The 17301-nt window shown below is 38.4% G+C and overlaps 1 protein-coding gene across 2 annotated transcripts; it reads left to right on the top strand.

The window, feature by feature from the left end:
* Positions 1-7889: 7889 nt before the first annotated feature.
* fas (Fas cell surface death receptor) lies at positions 7890-14213 on the top strand. Of its 2 annotated transcripts, none has more exons than XM_041790314.1 (9): positions 7890-8018; positions 8471-8556; positions 9718-9852; positions 10495-10615; positions 10756-10826; positions 10933-11028; positions 11145-11197; positions 11529-11547; positions 12690-14213. In XM_041790314.1, the coding sequence occupies exons 1-9, from the start codon at positions 7957-7959 to the stop codon at positions 13070-13072; spliced, it is 1026 nt and encodes a 341-aa protein (XP_041646248.1). In that variant the 5' UTR covers positions 7890-7956; the 3' UTR covers positions 13073-14213. The 2 variants fall into 2 exon arrangements, with proteins under 2 accessions (XP_041646248.1, XP_041646247.1); XM_041790313.1 differs by having other exon boundaries at positions 12684-14213.
* Positions 14214-17301: the final 3088 nt, after the last annotated feature.

Genomic DNA, 17301 nt, shown 5'->3' with positions numbered 1-17301 from the left:
CCACATTCATTGCACCCTATACCTTTACAAGCCTTCCAGGGCTGGCTGCAGAAAATCATCCCCACAGCATGATGCTGCAACCACTGTGCTTCACAGTGGGGATGGTGTGTTTGTGGTGATGAACAGTGTTTGGTGTCTGCCAAACATAGTGTCTTATCTGATGTGCAAAAAGCACCATTTTCGTCTCATCAGACCAAAGAACTTTCTTCCACTTGACCATGGAGTCACCCACATGCCTTTTGGCAAACTAGTCGAAATTTAATGAGTTTTCTTCAACAGTGGCTCTTTGCAAATCTCCCATAAAACTCTGACTGGTTAAGAACCTGTGCAATAGTTGTTGTATGCAGAGTCTCTCCCAGATTTTCAGCTGCTGAAGCTTGTAATTCCTTCGGAGTAGGTGTCTTGGTGACCTCACTAGTCTCCTTCTTGCATGGTTTTGAGGACAGCCTAATCCAGGCAGAGTTACATGTGCCATATTCCTTCCATTTCTTGATGATCGATTTAACTGAACTCCAGGGGATGTTCAGTTCAGTGCCTTGGATTTTTTTTTATCCATCCTCTGACTTATACTTTACAATAGTCTTGTTTTTTTTTTTTGTTTTTTTTTTTTTTTTGCTTGGAGTGTCCTTATGTCTTCATGGTGTAATGGTAGCCAGAAATACTGATTAACCAGTGACTGGACCTTCCAGACACAGGTGTCTTTATGCTACAATCACTTGAGACACATTGACTGCACTCTAGAGATCCCCATTTCAGTAATTCATTTTTTTCACCTTACATAATTAACATTACTTTGTAGAAATCTGTTTTACCTTTGACATCAATGAGGCTTTTGTTTCCTTATTTAGTCAGAAAAACCCAATTTTATTAACCATGATTGATTCATAAAATCAATCAAAGGGTAAAACTTCCAAGGTGGTGAATTTTAGATTAAGCTTGGCTTATTATTTTACTAACTTCAGCTTACTGAAAGGTATTGTTAACATACAGGTTTTATGGCATTACTTTGGACTGATTTATTTAACCTTTTTAACCATTGGGCTTACTTTTTGTTAACTAGCTAGATTCTGAAATAGTGCATCATTTGGAAACTTTTAGCTTTTAGCTAACAGTTTCAGTTGCTTTGTACTTCAGCTATTTCAAACTTGACTGCTCTAGTGTGACACTTTGTGCCCCCTGACATTTTTAATAGCCCAAGATAGCCTTTGTGAAAAGTACCCCTGATTGGTTACTATGATGCAGACTGAAAGTTACCAAAGCTTAAGGTAAAAAAAAAAAAAAAAAAAAAAAAAAATTATTTAATACTTAAAGAATTAAGAGAGGGGGCTGTCAGAATCTGAATGGTGTTTCACATTAAAGTTTAGACAAAGGAAAAAAATGGAAATGACCCGCTCTGAGGACAGAGAGGGCAGGTAAAGGACAGAACAGGACAGGACTGGGATCAGTTTGGCCTGTCCTGTAGGCTCAGCTCAGTCTCTCCCTTCTGTCTCTGATTTGACTAAGTCCCTAACTGGATTTTTCCAACACCAATAGTCCCAATAAATCCATCTCCATGGGATATTCAACCAGCATTATTCCTGTCAGTCGTGTTCACTGGAGAAAGCGCTCAGCACAGTTTGGAACAAGACATACAAATCTGCACTCCTCTCCATTGTCTTCCTCACCAGACAGAGCAGTGAATGAATGCTCTCAGCCAAATCCCTCCCCATGTGCAGACACAGACTCCCTTGCCCACAGATATGCTCGGTTCTAATTAGGCAGACCGCTGGACGTGTTGTGGGGAGAAAGCTCTCTGCACAGACATATCGTCTAGTGGCAGCTTTACAGATTTATGTCTTTTCATCTAGCCAATGTGTATTTGTAAGCTGGTGTTTAGGGAGAATCAGGGAGATACTGTCCTCAGTTTTGATGATTTACTTTTAATGTATGGGACAACAAAAACTCAAAGACATGTGTGGCAGTGCTGCAACATGTTGCCTGGCCTTGCAGAGCCCTGCCGCTCATTCAGAGAGTACAGTCAGCATTAGATCTGCAAAACTTGCTGAGCATTCCCTTGAGACCTGCGTCATCAGCACAGAGGTTATTTCCTGTAGTTGAAGAGCAGCATGACCCTCTTCCTGTTCTGCGTGTGAAGAAGCATCAGAAGTCAGAAGTCCTGGCTTCAGTCGCTTTAATAGGGACAGGTTTCAAGGCAGAAAATCTGGTTGAAATATGTTTATGCATCATGTTAGTTAATCCTCCTCCTGCATTTAAGATCTCAACCATTTAAGACATAAGTTTGTATTAAAGGACAGATATGTAGTTTTCCAATCCATGATTTTCAGATCTTAATGAGACTATAAAAAATAGAGTTCTGTCAATCCTTTATCAAAATGAATGTCTGTAACATTAATGTCAGTGCAGATGAAGTGAAACAGTCACGCTAGTTATGTAGAAATCTAAAAGCTGCAGCAGTCTGAATTGAAAGAAACCACATCACATTCACTCTCACAGCAGTTGTGCTCTTTGATTACTACCTGTAGGCCTAAAAGCTTCGCCTCTATGAAAGAACTGCAGCTTAAGTTAAAAAAGTAGCAAAACCTCAATGAAGTAAATATGAAATATGCAGCACTTTTCCACAACATGATGCAGGCATGAAATTTTAAATGAACAAATGCACAGTGTACTCCAGAGGGAATATTTCAGCTGCTACAAAAGGTGCCATTGATATGCATGCAATTAAATTCCAGGAAAAACTTGTTGCTTTGCTTGTTGTGACCCAGTTTCCAAAAAGACAAGTGCAGTGCGACTGTAGTTAGCTACATCTATGGAACACACTATAATGCAATACAGTATTAATGAACTTCAGCATACAAAAGCACTGACGAGCACTGAAGTCTCCCCTCCTTCTTTCTGGTGCTTCTTTCACCAAAAGCTGTTACCTACTGCTTCCCCAGCTCGTCTCCTCCCTCTTCTTCTGTATCTCTGGGGACGCTCTGCAGCACAGTCCCTTCCAGCAGCTTCTCCTAAACAACAAAACATTGTCTTACTCTATTTTTTTCCTGCTTCTTCATCTCAGTGGAGCTATTACACTGCCTTATTCTGCATATGACCTGGGGGCAATGGGAGGCGGAACACTTTGGCCGAGGATGATAATGTCTTTCCATAGAGCTGAAATCTGCACGCTGCACATCTCTGGTGGTGGTTTTGCAGCTATTTAGGTTTTTTGTAGCACAGCAGAAGGGGAGGTGTAATGCTTTCATTGTGCCCTATTAGTGACAGTTTTTAAGCTATTATTACATAAAGCATCAGCCCACTCAAAATAGGGAATTAAGCACCACAATGTATGTTTATGTGCCTTTATGACTTTGTCCAACTCATCCTCTTGTGTATCCTTAAAGCTGGCAGCACAGCATCAGCTCCATTTTCTGTTGGAGAGGCAAGGCAGTGTTTCTACTTTACACATTTGATGCAGCCTTTGACACCTGGAATTATGGTTAGACAGAATATTAGCATTCAGCCATTTCCAAGAAAATATTCCAGTAAGCTTGAAGTGGGTGAGTGCTAACCGCCAGATGGAGTAGTTTCATACATCCATCTGGAAAACCTTCAGTACTAAGCGTTTGGGATAGGGCAGAGGCTTTGAAAAAAAAACTTGGAGTGTGATTGGATGAACGTTCTGTCTGTCACATCTTTACGTGCTAACAAGAGCAACAAAACACGTGACGTAGCCGTGACCGAGGTGCGTGTGCGCAACTACCGAGGAATAACGTGAACCATGGTGACTACACGACTTCTGTTGTTTTTGAAAAGAAAACTCACCACTGTTCTTTGTTCTTCTTTTAATGAAGAAATGTCGTCAAGTCCTGATAAAACTGGCGCTTTAGCAGCATCCACGCTGATGTATTCGCCATCGCCTTGCTTATGTCACGACTCCGCTGCGCCCGAAAGTACTGCCCCTCGACGTTAATTGGTCCTGTCACTTTCCTTTTCACTTGGCCCAAACAGTTCAGACGGGAGCTTTGCAAGATGGATTTGCCAGTGAGAAACACTGAAATGGGCGTATCCATCTGCTTTGCAAGGTTAGGTGAGTGCTAAAATGATCCCAAAAATGTTAGACATGAAAGGAAAGGTGTAAAAAGACTGAACATTTTGAACTTGATAACACTTACAATAGCCATTTTCTAATTAAGTTACAGTTAGACAGCAGTGAATGTTAGGATTCAGAGGCTTTGAAGCTTTGAAGTAGATGAATTTACAACTTACCCCATAAAGCTGAAGAAGATCAAAGGAAAGTTGTAAAACCCTAAAATTTGTATTTGCCAGTATCCAGTACAAATTTATTGTGTTAGCATCAAATCATGACCTTGTTAACATAAAGGCCTATATTACTCTAGGAGTTTACATTCAAATTGTGCTAAAGTCAAACAACAGCTAGGCCTACTGTCCATATCATAGACTGTAGAAAGAATTGGACAAACCCCTTGTGACGTCAGCTGCTGCTTACAATAGGTGGACTCAAATGGCTCTTGAAGCCAATCCGTGGAGGCAGGTGTTCCTGCAGCCAGCCTCAAGTGGACACTAGCAGTATAGCAATTTTTTGCACTTTCGCATTGGCTTCATTTTTTAGGATCGGAGGTTGCCGCTTGGTCCATATCTAGTTTCTTGCCTTAATGTTACCTACTGTCAAACTTAATAGGAAGTGGCTAAGAGCTAAAATTGCCCTACAACATGAAAGAAATTAAAGGGGAAGTATTAAAAGAATCAACACTGTAAAAAACGTAGTTGCTAGCACCACAGTAGCTCATATAAGCATTAAACTAGGGATGCACAGTATTAGATTTTGTGCCGATATTTACGAATTGAATTTAGTTGATATCAATACCTGTATTTACAGCACATTCAAAAAGTATTCAGACCCCCTTCATTTTTTTTCATTTTTGTTATGTTGCAGCCTAATACTACAAGTTATTTAAATTCATTTTTCTCTCATAAATCTACTCTCAATACCCATAATGACAACGTGAAAACAGAATTGTATAATTTGTTTGCATATTGATATTCAGACCCTTTCAAACCTGGATTGGGGGATTTTCTACCATTCATCTTTTTAAATCCTCTCCAACTCAGTCAGGTTGGATGGGGATCGTTGGTGGACAGCCATTTTCAGATCTCTCCAGAGATGTTTGATACAGTTCACATCAGGGCTCTGGCTGGGCCACTCTAAGATAGTCACAGAGTTGCCCCTAAGTCTCTCACATGTTGACCTGGCTGTGTGATTAGGGTCATCGTCATGTTGGAAGGTGAATCTTTGGCTGAGTCTGGAGTCCTGAGTGCTGCGAAACAGATTTTCATTGAGGATATCTCTGTACTTTGCTCTGTCCAACTTTCCCTCAAAGTTGACCAGTCTCCAAGTCTCTGCTTCCATAAATACCCCCACTGCATGATGCTGCCACCACCATGCTTCTTTGTTGGGACGTTATCGTGCAGGTGATGAACAGTGCCTGGTTTTTTCACCAGGCATAACATTTAGAACTGTGGCAAAACAGTTCAATCTTGGTTTCATCAGACCAAGGTTCTTGTTTCTCACAGAGAGTCCTTCAGGTGCTTTTTTGTAAACTCCAAGTAGGCTTTCATGTGTTTTGCACTGAGGAGAGGCTCTGTCTAACCACTCTGCCTAAAAGCTCAGATCAGTGGAGGTCTGCAGTGATGTTTGTCCTTCTGGAACTTTCTAACATCTTCACACAGGATCTCTGGAGCACAGCCAGAGTGGCTATAGGGTTCTTGGATTTTGTGTACTGTGAAATTTCACTGCCATGCTGTGATGACAAATGATTCGGATCAAGTATAAAAGAGATATTGTGATTAAAATTAATAGCATGATTATAAGATGGAATTGGTGTTTATAGCCTTTCAAAGCAAGATTTATATTTCCCTTTTCACATTTATCTGCTTGCAGCATTCTAAAACCAGCTCTCTGCAACTTGACAGGCTGAATCGCTGGCGACTACAACAGACGGCTTGATTCGAGCTACACCATCTCGATTCATACTGCTGCAACTCCCACGTCACGTCGCAAATCTTTGGTCTACTGAGCTTAAGCAGCACCTGTAATGCCTTTATTTCATCTAATAAGTGGAAATATACTTTTTTTTTTACGTTAGCTAACATTTTGCTATGCAATGCAAGTAAATGGGATGGTAATTCCACTTGAACTATGTCTTTGTGCCATCCAGGATTTTCACGGCCCACTGTATATCTACTTGTTTTACCAATACAAAATGATAAAGTTATTTTCATTTGTATTGTGTTGATAATTCACACATTCTAATGACATAGGGCTATGGCACTAGAATAGTAGTAGTATTTGAACTTCTGCCCCTAAGGTTAGTATTACCAGCATATACAATTGTGCAGAGAATTCAATATAGTCTGAAAATGACTTTGCAATAAGGTCCACATGACAGAGATCATAAAATGGGCTATGTTGTTTGAAAGGCTGTTAAATTACATTAAAGGTTCAAAAATTTACCACATACGTCTAATGAAAGCCAGAAAGTTTGGTAAAGCATCAAATTTTCGTCTCTTCAGGGTGGCTGCTGTCCAGTTATGCAGGTCTTTGTAATTTGTATCACTTTTGTTTTATTCTGTCTTTGGCCGATGTCTAGTTCAGAACCAGACACAGCTAGATTTTTGTCAGACATTTGTTTAAAGTTCATGTTTTAAAATTCATTAGCAAAATCAAACAAGAGCCATCTACAGTTGTTCATAGATCAAAAGGAATGGGCTTTAAAAACTAAAGATTACCACTATTCAAAAGAAATGTGTGTGACACACAAATTGGGGTGCTTTGAACCATTACTGGATGTTTTTGTGTTCTTTGTTTTGATCGTATCTGTTGCTATCAATTCTTTTTGGCAAATACTGATTTAATACCACCAGAGGATATCAGTTACATTCTCTTTACTGCTCATTCATGTTCATTTTGCTAAAAACAACATATACACTTGGCATTGAATCGGTTTTGGTATTCAAGTCAATGCCTACTATGACATCATATGAATTATTTTATTTTATATGAACTCTCATCAACGCTACAGCGTAATTCCCAAAGGGCAACATGATAAACACAGTGCAATAACGCCACCTAGTGGCATTATTTGAGTTTAGATTTGGGGGCAGGTAATTGCAAACAGAAAATTTACTTCTTCATATATCAATTCTTTTAGGAAAAAGTAAGAGCATTTTTTAATGTAATGTGTCAATTATTGTTTTTTAATTTAAAAAATCAGTTGTGTAAGGTATATTTAATATGACAAATCAATAACTGCATACAATATTTGTTGGTGATGCACAGTTTATGTACAGAAATTCAATCTCTTTAAAAGTTCAAAGAACAGGGGTGTCATTAATTAGATATTTTTACATATAAAGACACTGACAAGCTGCCGTGGATGTATGAGATGACAGATTTCACATTATTTAAAATTAAAGCTCTCAGTTTAACCCTTGTACCCCCGTAGGCCAGTGAAAGGGTTACTACGTTGTAATATTCAAATTTTTTTATCTTGATGTTTTTTGAAAGTTTTAAGGAAAGTTAGGGGATGGCTTATGAGTTTCTAATGGGGGAAAATCCCTTTTAGGCCCACCGACCTTGCTGTTAAATAATTCGTGGGTGACTGCAAAGGGGTTTTCCAAAGCACAATTTTCAGTATTTATCATAAAAACTACCAAACATAGGAACCTCGACACATTACTTTCAGTCACACAGGATAATTGCGGTTCAAAAAAATGCAGATAAGCAGGACACTCACCGAAATTCGCTTTTGTAATTGGCTCGTAGATTGGAAAAAAAAAATTGAGAAAAATTCCCTCAATATGTCTGCGCATGCGTGGGCGGGACGATAAGTGTTTAGGAAGTCAACTTTACAGTAGTTTCACAAGCATTTGTCAGTACTACAGGAGTGTTTTGCGAGGATGGCAAATAGAAACACATTTTCTTCCTTATACTTTTGCTGCGCGTTGATCTTCATACTTGTGTAAGTAACGTTACATTTAAGGACAACAGAAATTAAGTTTGTTTATTTACCTTTACGTTACGTGGGTCGAAATTGAAAGCCTTGCTTACTTAAGCGGGCACCGGGGCGCCAGGATAAATACTGTGGCGTCTTAGTCTTGAATTTCAAGTGGGATAACGCTACATGTAAAAGTAGAGGCTATTTTTAAAGTGTTTGTGTGAGTTACGATAGATTTAAAGTGTGTTTGAGGCGGAATAAGGTAGATGAGGTGGGGCTCGGGAAGGAAAACAAAATGACAGGTAACGAGATTCGACGTAACACCTAGGTTCAAAATTCTACGTTTGATTTCTGACCGTTAAGAGTCAGTAAAGACATTTAATGCTATTTATGTTACTGACAATGAATAAATAAAGCTTGTCCAAGGTCACAGCTGTAACTTTCACTTTCGTTTTTCTTCACTTTCCTATCGCCAGGTCCGTTTTTGCCGTTTCATCCCAAGCTGAGTGTCAAGATGGAAACTACACGCATGAGGACAGGGTCTGCTGTCTGTGTGGGGTTGGTACGTGTCAGTCTTTTTATTTCATGACCTAACATGGCAAATATTAGTTAGATAACAAGTTAAGCTGTTCTTTTTACTAAGAGGGGAGTTTTCTTGACAACTTCTGTTCTTCGTTTCGAAATAAAACGTTTGCTCCTGTAATTAAAGAAATAAAACCATGTCAAGTGAACAAATTATTAAGTTTGATAACTAGTTCAAACAACACATTTTATTGAGTTTCTTAAACTACGTAAGACATTTACCAAGGGAACATGAAGATTTAAGTTTAGCCAACATTTTCTTGGGGCTTAGCCTAAATAGTTGGCACAGCTTCTTCCATATTTATATTGGATTTTTAAAATTATTGCTAATGTGACATTTTAAGTAACTAGTATGCTATGTCATTTTAATAGCAACATGAAGTATTAACACAGCTCCAAATAACTGTTAAACTTGTTACTTAACTATTTTGTGTTGGGCTCTCAAGTCTGTGTTTACAGTGTGCATACACTTATTCTGTCTAACTGTCAGTATCATGCAACCTAGAGACCCTCTTACAATCATCTACCAGGTCTGGATGAGTGAGGATTGGGTGTATGTGTCAGACTAAAACTGAAGATATTTTGTCCTGAATTTCGTTTTATTCAAGTTAGTTTTGCAAGCACACAATACATTTTTAGATAGTGTTTTTGTAAAGCCTTGGTTTTATTTTAGTTTCACTTAACTGAAATATTTTTTGCATCGTAGATGTAGTTATTTTGTTAGTTCTTTCGGAACATTGTTTCAGACTAAGCGTAAATAACCAAAAAAGTGTAATTTATGACAATCCTAAAAATGAAGAGCTACTGCTCTGGCTTTGACCCTTCATGACCTTTGGGTTTAGGGGCCTTGGCCATTTGCCTCAGATATGTTTGACATAATACATCCTTTCATCTATGCTTGCAAGCTAAACCTGTCATAGATCATGTTTGAGAAGTAAATAAGTCTTTTTCTGGGTTATATTAGGTTCATACCATACACATACAACACCTTAACACTGTATGATTCATTTTGATTCCAATTTAAGATTCTTTAGCCAATAAAGCATGCAAAGACACAGAATACATTAAACAGATTGTTAAACCAGTAAATAAGTTGATGCGATATTGACTTTGAAAACATGTTTGTTTTTCTAAATTATAGGCCAAAAGCTGGTGGAGCACTGTACTGGGAATGAAGAATATGGAAAATGTGAGCCATGTGACTCTGGGACGTACAGCAGTCATCCCAGCTCTGAGAAGAACTGTGAGCCCTGCACAGACTGCTCACACCACAATGGTATGGAAGACTATTTTGGTAACTAAAATAAGATTTGAATCAATCAGAAGAAGCGTATTGATCACTTCTTCTCTTCTGTGGACCACTGAAGTCCCCTACGCGTGCACACACTATTTTAACAAAGTGCTGGAGATAATCTTAAGAAAATTTGTTTTTGGAGAAAGCAAACTGGATATTCACTGATGGACTTTAATGTTGCGTTTTGTAATGTTGATGCACAAATGGAGTATTCCTGGCACCCTAAACTTTTCACGTTCTGAAGACCAAGCAAATCCATTTATTAATTTTTTTTTCTGATCTGAAGAATGATTTGGTTTTAGACTCTAATCTTAGACTAGATTCCAAAGAAAACCATAATGTTTGAACATGAACTGTCCCGAATCCAGAAGAAATGCGTATGTGACAGAAAAATGCAGTTTGACTTTTTTCCTTAAAATTAGCCAATAAACTTCTCCTTTTCTCTACACTTAGTTCTTATTATCTACCAAAATCACCATGTTAAAGATTGTGCCTATCAAAATGTAAAACCAATACAAAAATTCACATTTTCTAAAAAAGAAAGAAAGAAAAAACTGTAACATTGAAAGATTTGTCAGGTCTTTTATAACCTTTTGTTGGTTTTTATTTTTTTTATTTTTTTAGAAAATCTAGAAGTAGAAAGACCTTGTGAAGCTGCCAGCGATGCAAAGTGTCGCTGTCGAGAGGATCACTACTGTGTCAGCAATGATAAGGATATCTGTCTCCTCTGCAACCCTTGTAAAGAGTAAGATTCATTCTGTCAAATATTTGTCAACAAGAACATTATTGGAGAACTTTGTTGAAAAAAGGAAAATCGTATTTGTCCTTATAGAGCTTCCAAAATATAAATACATTACTCAGTTTTTTTTCTCCCTTGGGTTAAAGGTGTGGTCCTGAGGGTACTAAAGACAAATGCTCAGGCAACAATGACACAGTCTGCAATGAAGTAATGCCAGGTATGGTTCAGCTTAATCAGTTAAAATTAAGTAATGATTGTTACATCCACAGAAATGTCAAAATTTTGATCGTAATATCATTAATCATCCATATTATGTGTTACAGAGGCATATCCAGTACGCACAATAGTCGGTATAATCGTACCGATTTGTTTAGTCATCACTGTTGTTGCTTTGTGTTGCTTCAAAATGAGAAAAATACGTAAGTATTTCCTTCAATGCTTTATTTACAGTGTAAGTGACATGACCAGCAGAGATCATGTTAATGATTGAATTGTGCATTTTGTTATCTAACGTATGACAATTTGTTGCAAAAAGGAAGTAGACTACATACCATAACACTCAGGAGGAGAGGACATGTTCCTGATGAGGTAAGTTGATATTTTATTCCTTTTATAAACTTTCTAAATGTATGACCTTTGCCTTATTTGTTAAATGTTTTACTAACTTCTCCACTCACACAACAGTCCAGCTTTACATGTATGTTTGACACTTTCCATCTCTGCTTTAATTTTGGCATAGCTGTTCCTTTCTAAAGGAGGTACAGGTTAGTTTTTTGTAGAAGTCAGTGTCCAGAATGTGCATGCTTTGTGTTTCTAGTATTGTGGTGTTTGTAAAGTATGCATTAGCAGCATCTAATTTCTGTGAAGTTAAAAATCTGGAGTTGAAAATGACTTACTGTCAACTTTCTCTGTTTCTCAGGAGATGCATCCTCTTAGAGGTAAGAAACGCATGTTTTTAAATGCATTAGTCAATCTTTATTTTCCTATCTTTTGTAACTTGTCAAATGAAATAGAATTTTTTTAACAGACAGGATAGGATTTAAAATCCGTCAGTATCAGGTGGGTTTATGTAAGCTTTAGTCTGTTTTGAAAGGATGTACTTAGTTTTGACTTGGTTTGTGCAAACTTAAGTCTTATTCTTTTAGATATGGCATCTCAAAAAAACTTTGTAAATTTTGGCTGAAACATCCACTTGGACAATGATACAATGATCAGAATTACTTCAGATGTTAATGTTTGAAGCCTAAACTTAATTCATATGTTATGTATAGCAAAATTCCTTGAAGTACCTTAAAAGAAAAGAATGAAGACACCAGGAAAGTTTATATACAGAGGTCATTCACCTTTTGTCAAAGACAACTTCCATCACTGTCTGCAGAAAAGGAGAGGGTATTAGTCATCAAACTTCAGTGACAGGAGGTACAGGTTGAGGTGCGAAAAGCCGGTTTGTGGTCTGGTACGCCTGCTTTTACACCATGTCATGTTGTTGAGTCATGTTGTGGTTGTTTTCCTTTTTTACCTCCTTAAAATCACAAGCATTATACTCGACCTGTTTGGATCAAATTGAAGCCATTACAGGGTAACCCTGTAAAAAGCCTTGGATACTTTTTTGTTGTAACAAGTAAAATTACTGGTAACTTTACATTAAAGTTACAGTGTGAAAAACAGGGAATATTAGTGACATCTATCAGTCAGGTACTAGATTGCAACACCCAATTCTGGTGGTAATCGTGAGAACTAGTGGTATTTAAAATAACATGCAACATTCTGTACTGTAGAAACATGAGGAGGCCATGGAGGGGGAACCCTCAAACATTTGAATAAAAAGCTTATTCTAATTCAACTTTTTTTTATATAAAAAAAAAACATCAGCTCAAATTGGCAGATACAGGATTGTAGCAAATAGTGAAGACTTTGTATACAAAAGGTATAGACCTCCCTTCTTGTGTTGATATAAATATTTTTGCTTGTAGAAGCGTGGATATTTTCTGCTTTCATCAACTCCAAACATAGCTCTTTTCACTCTTTGTTCCCAGTATAATAAATTCATGTTCTTCTTGTCTTTCACTTTGAGAACCAGAAGTACCAGATATGGATCTCCAGCCTCTCATCCCTGACATTGCTGAAATTCTTGGATGGAGGGATATGCAGGCCATAGCAATGGGGAGTGGGATATCAGACAATGCCATTGAAACCTGTAAACGGAACCATCCAGGAGAAAGTGAAGAGCAGACAATCGAACTACTGAAGAAGTGGGTGGAGAGAGAAAGCAAGGGGGCTCCACGGAAGTTGATAGAATTCCTGAGGAAGAAAGGCAAAAAGGCCAAAGAAGAGAAAGTGATGGATTTATTGCGTAATGCCAGCATATCAAATAATTCTGTAGACACTCAAACTACTGAAGTTGTGAGTGGAGAGAAAGGGCAAGAGGACTCTGCGGAAAAAGATAGAAATTCTGAAAAATAAAAGCAAAATGAGCAAAATTGGAATTATTAAATGATACTAATAGACCAAATGATTCTGTTTGAATTAGTCTGTTGTGAGCGCCTTTAGAAATGTATTTGGAAGTATTGTTTTATCAGGATAAGGATTTCAAAAAAGCTCTCTAGCTCCTTGATGCCAGTTTTTATTCATTAAACGAAAGAGAGGAGCATTATGATTTATGATGATCTTATTCAAGTTTGTCTTTTTTCAATATATATACAAATAAGGGATGGAAATTACACAAACAAATGTCCTATTTGGGCATGAAAATATTTATCTTGGGTAAAGTCAATTCTTCAATGTTTTAATGCGAGTTTAGGGGTTTTAAGAATATTTTACAAAGGGTAAGGTTTTGAATAAACTTTGCCAGAATAATTGTAACATAAAATTCAGGTCTCATTGCATGAATAGTGGTATTTTTTTGGTAACAGGTATTGTGTTACAGATCAGCACACATAATGTCCTTCAACATCTTTTAATCTAAAGGCCAGCCATTCTTTGCTGGTCTGTGTGCTGCAGCTCTGATGAGGTTAAAAGACATTTAAAAGTTTTTTTGTACGCTGTATTTGTTTTCCTCTAAGTCTTTTTGTGGTCATGGTCATTCATCATTTAAGTGTGCCTCTTTCTGTGCCAGGTGCTATGTTTACATATGACATTTGAACAATTGAAGCCAAGATTTTAGGCTGTTTTTTGGATTTTAAGTGTTTTGTTAGCATTGTGATCCTCCAGGTCTGTCAGGATTTCCCTTCATTCTTGTGCTGTACTACACCTCTTTCCAGGGGGTTGGTTGTTAGCAGAATGCCTGTTTCATGTGTGATGTGAAGCTGGTTTTGCTTGTATAATGTAATTTAAGTTAAATAAATGTCCATGGTTTGAGAGATAAATTAGTTTAACTTTAAGTCTGATGTTTAAATTCCTTTCATTTCAGTATTATAATTTTAATATTAAGAAAAATATGCCCATAGTGTGACCAGTTAATATTAACTTTTTTTGCCATGCCATTATTGCACATCCATTGTTTTACTTACAGTGCACCTGGAAATATTCACAATGCTTCACTTTTCCACATTTTGTTATGTCACAGCTCATCCCAAAATGGAATAAATTCATTTTTTTTTCTCAAATCTACACACAACACCCCATTATGACAATGTGAAAAAAGTTGGGGGGTTTTTTTTGGGAAATTTTTGAAAAAATTTTAAAAATAAAAAACTAAGACATCACATGTACATAAGTATTCACAGCCTTTGCTCAATGCTTTGTTGATGCACCTTTGGCAGCAATTACAGCCTCAAGTCTTTTTGAGTATGATACCACAAGCTTGGCACACCTATCTTTGGGCAGTTTCGCCCATTTCTCTGCAGCACCTCTCAAGCGCCATCAGGTTGGATGGGGAGCGTCAGTGCACAGACATTTTCAGATCTCCCCAGAAATGTTCAATGGGATTCAAGTCTGGGCTCTGGCTGGGCCACTCAAGGACATTCACAGAGTTGTGTTGTAGCCACTCCTTTGATATCTTGGCTGTGTGCTTAGGGTCGTTGTCCTGCTGAAAGATGAACCGTCGCCCCAGTCTGAGGTCAAAAGCACTCTGGAGCAGGTTTTCATCCAGGATGTCTCTGTACACTGCTGCATTCATCTTTCCCTTGATCCTGACTAGTCTCCCAGTTCCTGCCACTGAAAAACATCCCCACAGCATGATGCTGCCACCACCATGCTTCACTGTTGGGATAATATTGGCCAGGTGACGAGTGGTGCCTGGTTACCTCCAAACACGACACCTGGCATTCACGCCAAAGAGTTCAATCTTTGTCTCATCAGACTCGAGAATTTTCTTTCTCTTGGTCTGAGAGTTCTTCAGGTGCCTTTTGGCAAACTCCAGGCGGGCTGCCATGTGCCTTTTACTAAGGAGTGACTTCCGTCTGGCCACTCTACCATACAGGCCTGATTGGTGGATTGCCGCAGATATGGTTGACCGTCTGGAAGGTTCTCCTCTCTCCACAGAGGACCACTGGAGCTCTGACAGAGTGACCGACAGGTTCTTGGTCACGTCCCTGACTAAGGCGCTTCTCCCTCGATCGCTCACTTTAGATGGGTGGCCAGCTCTAGGAAGAGTCCTGGTGGTTCTGAACTTATTCCATTTATGGATGATGGAGGCCACTTGCTCATTGGGACCTTCAAAGCAGCAGAAATTTTTCTGTATCCTTCCCCAGATTTGTGCCTCAAGACAATCCTGTCTTTGAGGTCTACAGACAATTCCTTTGACTCCATGCTTGGGTTGTGCTCTGACATGCTTCATCACCCGTAGACAGGTGTGTGCCTTTCTGAATCATGTTCAATCAACTGAATTTACCACAGGTGGACTCCAGTGAAGCTGTAGGAACATCTCAAGGATAATCAGTGGAAACAGGATGCACCTGAGGTCAATTTTGAGCTTCGTGACAAAGGCTGTGAATACTTATGTACATGTGATGTCTTAGTTTTTTATTTAAAAAAAAAACAAAAACTTTTTTTACATTGTCATAATGGGGTGTTGTGTGTAGAATTTTGAGGAAAAAAAGAATTTATTCCATTTTGGAATGAGGCTGTAACATAAAATGTGGAAAAAGTGAAGCGCTGTGAATACTTTCCGAATGCACTGTAAATCAAGCAATTGAGGTTGCAAATAAAACAAATCAAAATTACTAAAAGAAGGTAGAAAATGATAGAAAATCTTAAAATATGAGTTGAAGATGCGTTAAGTTTCAGTGAATAGTGATAAAAGTGCATTAAATTATTTAAATTCTTCCTTAAGAGAGGTTTCAGGTGCAAGCAGAGGAGACATCACAGGTCTCCAGTATCAGTGTTGTACAGTTATCTTGGAACTAACTTAGTCACTTTGAGGCCAAAAGTATATTTTTTCAGTAAGCAATCCCTGCAGAGGGAAGTCCACAAACTGCTCAGCTCCCACTTAGTAAAGCCAAAGACAACCAGTTTGAGGTTGAAAACATCTCTAGGAATAAATATGGTCATGTCATAAGTCAAAGATCAAGAATGCACTGGTCATCAGAGCAAGGCCTAGATTTGATTGCAAATGGCACACCAGTGAACGGATTTGAGGAGATTCTGAAGTGTATTCTCTTTATTGATAATTATTCACAGGAGGCCAGAGAAGCTCTTCAAAATCAAACCAGTGTTGGGATGCACTTGAGAAAACCTGCCAAAGTTTTTCCTAGGCTTTTCAAAATGGTCTGTTTTTGTTTCCTGCCCTTTTCCTTCAAGCTCTGTTTGGCTGCACATCTTCAGCTCCTTCCCATCACCCATCTCATCATCATCATCACTGCCACTAGCACACCCTCACTTGACTCAAATGGTGTTTGCTCCACTATCTTGTTCACCTTCCTATCATGCTCTGCTCTTGAGCACTACAGAATATATTATGAAAAAAGCAAGTTACATTCAAATAACTTTAATACATTTACTTACAGCAAAAAAAATGTATATATTACATAAGATTTTTTGAAATAAACAATTGAAATGTGTTACGAGTTAAAAGTCCTCCTGTTTTGTTACTTCTAAAACTTGTAGTAACAACGTTTCACCAAGTATTTTATGATCCTTTAAGACATGATTTTATTTATTCATTTTTTCTATGGCCCCTCAGCTGTACCTCAAAGGCCCACTTGAGGGCCCCATGCCCATACTTTGGGAGGCACTGCCCTAGGCCTATGTACCCTTGAGCAGAGGGCTTTTTTGTGAATATTCCAGAGGAACTTGGCATACCAGACTGGCTGTTGACCATCATGGGTTGAAGAAAAAACTCAATGGATACACAACGGCCTGCCACTAGGAGTCAGTGTATATAGGATGGTGCACTAGTGTCTGACTTAGTGACTAATGTGCTTCTATGCTATCAAGACATGCATGTGCAGGGAAGTGGGCTTTTGAATAGCTGTCCACTGTAGTGACCTCTGTGCATGAAAGGGTGAAAGTAATGTATAAGAAATTAGACTTCATCAAAGTTGTGCAGTTAATCTGGCCTTGTACAAAGTTGTTTATGAAACAGGTCTAACTTCTTGATACAGGAGCCAGTGTATGACATATGCAAACTCACGAGAAACACACTCTGCCTCCTCAGTAGGCCGACTCCAAATCTCTGCTTGCTTGGTTCGCACAGAGGAAGCTGGGCGGTGTTTCTCAGTATGGGTGGAGCACACAGTCAGGAAATGTGCAGG

Source organism: Cheilinus undulatus, linkage group 6 (genome assembly GCF_018320785.1).
Source record: "Cheilinus undulatus linkage group 6, ASM1832078v1, whole genome shotgun sequence".
In the NCBI taxonomy this organism is placed as follows: Eukaryota; Metazoa; Chordata; class Actinopteri; order Labriformes; family Labridae; genus Cheilinus; species Cheilinus undulatus.
This window is presented reverse-complemented; position numbering and strand designations above follow the sequence as displayed.